At 36.0% G+C, this 4,932-nt stretch overlaps 1 protein-coding gene across 5 annotated transcripts; it reads left to right on the top strand.

Moving 5' to 3' along the window:
- Positions 1-1,034: 1,034 nt before the first annotated feature.
- On the top strand, positions 1,035-4,558 carry LOC140863299 (ABSCISIC ACID-INSENSITIVE 5-like protein 7). 5 transcript variants are annotated; one of them, XM_073266628.1, is made up of 6 exons: positions 1,069-1,245; positions 1,355-1,429; positions 2,176-3,304; positions 3,830-3,901; positions 4,004-4,033; positions 4,239-4,558. In XM_073266628.1, the coding sequence occupies exons 3-6, from the start codon at positions 2,372-2,374 to the stop codon at positions 4,305-4,307; spliced, it is 1,104 nt and encodes a 367-aa protein (XP_073122729.1). In that variant the 5' UTR covers positions 1,069-1,245; positions 1,355-1,429; positions 2,176-2,371; the 3' UTR covers positions 4,308-4,558. The 5 variants fall into 5 exon arrangements, with proteins under 5 accessions (XP_073122731.1, XP_073122729.1, XP_073122728.1 ...); XM_073266629.1 differs by having other exon boundaries at positions 1,104-1,155; XM_073266630.1 differs by lacking the exon at positions 1,355-1,429 and having other exon boundaries at positions 1,035-1,155.
- The last annotated feature ends 374 nt before the right edge of the window (positions 4,559-4,932 follow it).

Genomic DNA, 4,932 nt, shown 5'->3' on the forward strand with positions numbered 1-4,932 from the left:
AATATAAACGAGTTTGATTTAAGTAGTATTTGACAATGTTTTTAGGGAAAAAAAAAATTTGTGAAGGAAAAAAATTTGTGAAGGAAAAGTTGGGAAGTGTTTTCTAGAAGCTCTCCCAAACACTATTCAGTTTAGTTACATAAGAATTTTGCTTTAAAAAGTACTTTTTAAGTTGGTTTTTAAAAGTATTTTTTTAATTAAAAGTTGTAATAATTTTGTGTTTTGCTAAATATATTGAAAGCATTTTTTTTTAGTTGGGTTATAAAAAGAATTTGAAAAGCTATAAATATGGGCTTTTAAAAAAGAACTTATTTTGGTGCTTTTAAAAGCGTTGCAGTTTATCCAAACACATTTTTAACAATAAAAGCACTTTTTTTAAATAAAAAAAAAATCTTTTCCTCTTCTAGTTTCTTAATCCAAACTAACATTTTCTTGAACACGTCTTGCTTTAGTCTAACACTTTCTCGAACACGTCTGTGATACAATATTTGTACAGTATGATTTGATAAATTAGCTTGTTTAGTGCGCGATATAAGGTAGCGCTAGGGTTACACACATGAAATTATATATATATATATATATAGAAAGAATTTCGATCACATGAGCAACCATCATGAGCAACTACGTGACACATTGTACATTCAATGAGTGATTATCACGTCAGCTATTGCTCACGTAGTTGCCCATGGTGGTTGGGCAACTACTTGAGCAACAGCTTACGTGGCACCTTGGACATCCAATGAGTGATTACCACGTAAGTTGTTGCTCACGTAGTTGCTCATGGTGGTTGCCCATGTGATCAAAACTCATTATATATATATATATATATATATATATATATAGAGTTTCTTTTAAATGCCCACCTATCATGCCCACTACCATGCCTGATGTGAAACTATTCTATTGGACCTACAATTTATCACATTTTTATCACATCCCGGCATGATAGTGGGCAATTGAAAAGAAACTCTATATATATATATATATATATATATATATATATATATATATATTATATTTTTTTGGCACTAAATATCTTCTAAAATTTTATCATCCAGACGACTAATAAGTACTTGGAAGCCATTGGTTACTTCGATTCGGATTATCGTGGCCGCATTGATTTATGTAAACCAACTCCGGGACAAACTTTGATTGGTAAAAGGCAAATTTAACCTGCTAATTCCGCTGTAATGGTTGATTTTTGTATCGTATTTCAAGATTATTTCACACTATATGGATCAAGAGGTTAATTTTTGGATTTATATATAATTGTGGATTCGGTTTTGGTCATTGACTGTATACTATGATGAGATCATAAAATGTATGACCAAACAATTTGGGAAATGATGCACAGAATCAATGTTGGAAGGAGCAGGAGACACTTGTCAACTCCAGCAAAACTAGAATTGGCGCGAATCACGATCTCTACGTACCAACAATTCCCCTCATCTCTTTCTGTTTTGGATGCAACGTTTTTACAGTTTCTGCTGGATTAAATTTAGATTATGCCTGTTTTTCGAGTGGTCTCCTCCGCAATTGCTGGATAAATTTGGTGTTATTTAATTAAATTTATTGGTATTTATACGGCTCCTTGTAGAAGAGTGAAGTAATTTGGACAAGTGTTAACTTGCTGGGTCATTTGTTCATTTGAATCGTTGCTTGATTCTTGAAATTTGGGAAACATCGAGGTTTAGGGTTTGAGCGAATCAAGATGAATGCCTCCGTTTGGTCTTTGGGAAGGGGGAAATGACTGTTCCACCCTTGCCTGTCTCTTTTGATGTTATCAAGTGAAACCTACATGTCAGGAGTTGTCAATTCTTTAAATGTAAAGTGTTTGGTTGTCCGTTACCTATATTATTTGTATTACGAAATGCATCTGTTTTGAGTTTCATAATGCCCTCTTCCTCTTCCTACCGTTGGTTTGCATACCTGTTTTCTTGTTTGCTCAAGTTCTTATGAGCCCGGGTTCCATTTCTGCACAACAAAAGAACTTTTTTTGATAGGAGTATTGTGTTCGATGTGCCACAAGATATTATCATTTGTTCGGTTGGTTCTTAGAAATTTCTTTGAATCATAGAGAAATAACTGCTGTATGCATTGATAGTGTAGAAAGGTATTGCTTTAATTGATGATGCACTAAGGTTGTTGAAAGGCTGATGATAATGAAATTGTCAGTTAGTGGACCTGCTTTGCAGTCTTGCAATGATGTGATGGGGATGTACCTAAACTTCAAGCAATCTTGGGATACCGCAAATTCAGGTCGTAGTGATGGGAAACCTACGGGTGTTTGGTTGATAGTCCTCAGCATGTTGTTTTGACTGTTTATGAGTTTCAAAGCAGTTTGAGTGAACCTAGAAAGGATTGTGAATCTATGAACATGGAAGACCTTTTAAAGAGCATTTGGACGCCTGAAGAAAGCCAGGTTGTGGCAACTTCTACTGGTGTAGGAGATGGAAATGTGTACTGTGGAAATTTACAATGTCAGGGTTCTTTAATATCGCTGAGGACACCCGGCCAGAAAACGATTGACGAAGTGTGGAGGGATGTCCTCGATGAAGCTATTGGTGTAAAAGATGGATTTGGTAGTGGAGGTTCAAAATTACAGCCAAAGGAGCCTACTTTAGCTAAGATGACTTTGGAAGAATTTTTAGCTAGGGAATCAGTGGCTAAAGAAGATATAGGACCATCTGGAATGTCAGATGGCAATGGAGTCTACGGTAGTTTACCTCCTTCAAGTGGTAAATATGCTGCTTTAAACTCGGGATTTCAACAACTATCTCAGAACAATGGTGTCTTGGGTAGTCACTTTGCTTCACATAACAACATGTTTCGTAGTTCGACTAACTCGAGGATCAACATGAGCTTTGTCAGGCCGTCCGTGCATCTACCTCAGCTCCCACAGCCACAATTACAGCCATCGTTTCTAAAGCAAACTAACACGGCCTTTTCCCCTTCATTACCACTAGGGAGCAACTTTCAGTTCTTCAGCCCAGGAACAAAGGGTTTGGTTTTCGGAATAACAAAGCCAGTCGACAACAATAGAGATGAAAGTGGAGCAAAAACGATTGTTGATGAATTACACTACAGTCCAGCAGTTGCGACGATTTCTCCTAGGAATCATCTAAGTTCAGATGCTTCTGTTAAGAGTAAGAAAGACCCACTACCAGTGTCCCCTTTACTTCATAATTTTGGTGAAGGCGAACAAAAGAACTCACCAAGTTCTTTGGAGAAAGTAGTGGAGCGAAGGCAGAGGAGAATGATTAAGAACAGAGAGTCTGCTTCAAGGTCACGAGCTAGAAAACAGGTGACCATTTTTTTGTTATAGAAGCAGCTATATTCGTCCTTGGTTTACATGCTAATCATAGTTTCTACTTGAGATAGAATATGCCATTTTTCGTTTGAGTAAAGAATATATTTTGGATGAACGGGTAAATCACTTGATTTTGCCACCCCTTGCTCATATATCTCCTGCTTCAATAATATGAGAATGGCCCAAAGTTGATTTCTACTGCAACAGATATGCTTTTGTTTTCTTACCTGTATGGATAGACGAATAGTATTTTTTTACCAAGATCTTCGTCTTCGTGCTGGGAATCGCCTGTTCCACTTGGTTCTGTTTCAAGCATAAGCACGCCGCATTTGTAATAAAATCATGCATTGAATTATTCATTTGAAGTAAGATGTAAATGATTTTATTTCGCATTTCAGAATCTGTTAATTATGTATATTAGTTACTTTTTAAATTTTATATTTTAGTTTTCTATCATTCTCATATGACATATCCTAATTAATAATTCTATTTATATATGTCGTGACTTGGAAAATGCAGGCCTATACGCTGGAATTGGAAGCAGAAGTGGCAAAGCTCCGAGAAATGAACCGGGAGTTGCAGAAAAAACAGGTACATCTACTTAGAGTACATTCAATCTATACGTTAGGGATAACAATGAGGACTGTTGTGATTTTGATCTGACCAAAAAAAAATGTCTTCGTGATGTTGCAGGAAGAATTCGAGGAAACTTTGAAAAATCAGGTACTCAGATTTTTACTTGAATTTTTCGTTTCCTTCGTTGTTAATCATTGCTGTACGTACATGAGATGAAGTAGTTGAAGTCGTTCACGGAGTAATAATAACTACTGTCACTATGTTGTCACCAGCACATGGATGCTACTTCAGTGTGGATCACATTCTATTCTTCATTTCTTTGCTGTAAATAATCTATTTTATCTGTTAGCAGATGTTGGAATCGACATTCTGGGGATGTAAAAGAAGACGCTTGAGACGCACATTGACAGGACCTTGGTAAAATACTAAGAGTGAATCTTGAACCGTGAGTAGTAAGCATTGTGTATTGAAGATGCATTTTCTGGTAATTGGCAAACATTGGAACTTCATGGTTCATCTCTGATATAGCTAAGCCTTGTCAAACCTTGGTAAAAGACTAAGAGAGAAGTTTGATGAAATTATAGAACTTGTCAAATGTTTAAAATATTTTCTGGGTTATTAGTGTTGTAGCAACTTGCTAAAACCTGTTGTGTACTTGCTGTTTGTTTTTTTTGTTGGGGGTGTTTTCAATTGTGAGTTCTTTCCTTCTTTCATGCGCTTGAGACTCATGGTAGCATGTGCTGACCTGAAAATTCTGCATGGTTCACTATGGAGGTTGTGTTCCGGTCGTAATTGGTGAAATACTGTAACAGCTTGTTTTTAACCGAAATCGTCGATTTTTTCACCGATTCGGAGTCAGAATAGTTGTTGCGGAACGATACTTGAATTTTTCCCGAAAATTTTGTGAGTTTTTATATATTTTTTTCTTCAAATATCTTCCCAAAATTTTTTAGATTGTTATATTTTTTTTTAAGAAAATATTACTGATATGATTGGAGTGCTGGATATGGAAACAGAAAGCAGAGACATTGAGACAAGAGTAAAAC

The sequence above is a fragment of the Henckelia pumila genome, chromosome 4 (genome assembly GCF_033568475.1).
Source record: "Henckelia pumila isolate YLH828 chromosome 4, ASM3356847v2, whole genome shotgun sequence".
Taxonomy (NCBI): Eukaryota; Viridiplantae; Streptophyta; class Magnoliopsida; order Lamiales; family Gesneriaceae; genus Henckelia; species Henckelia pumila.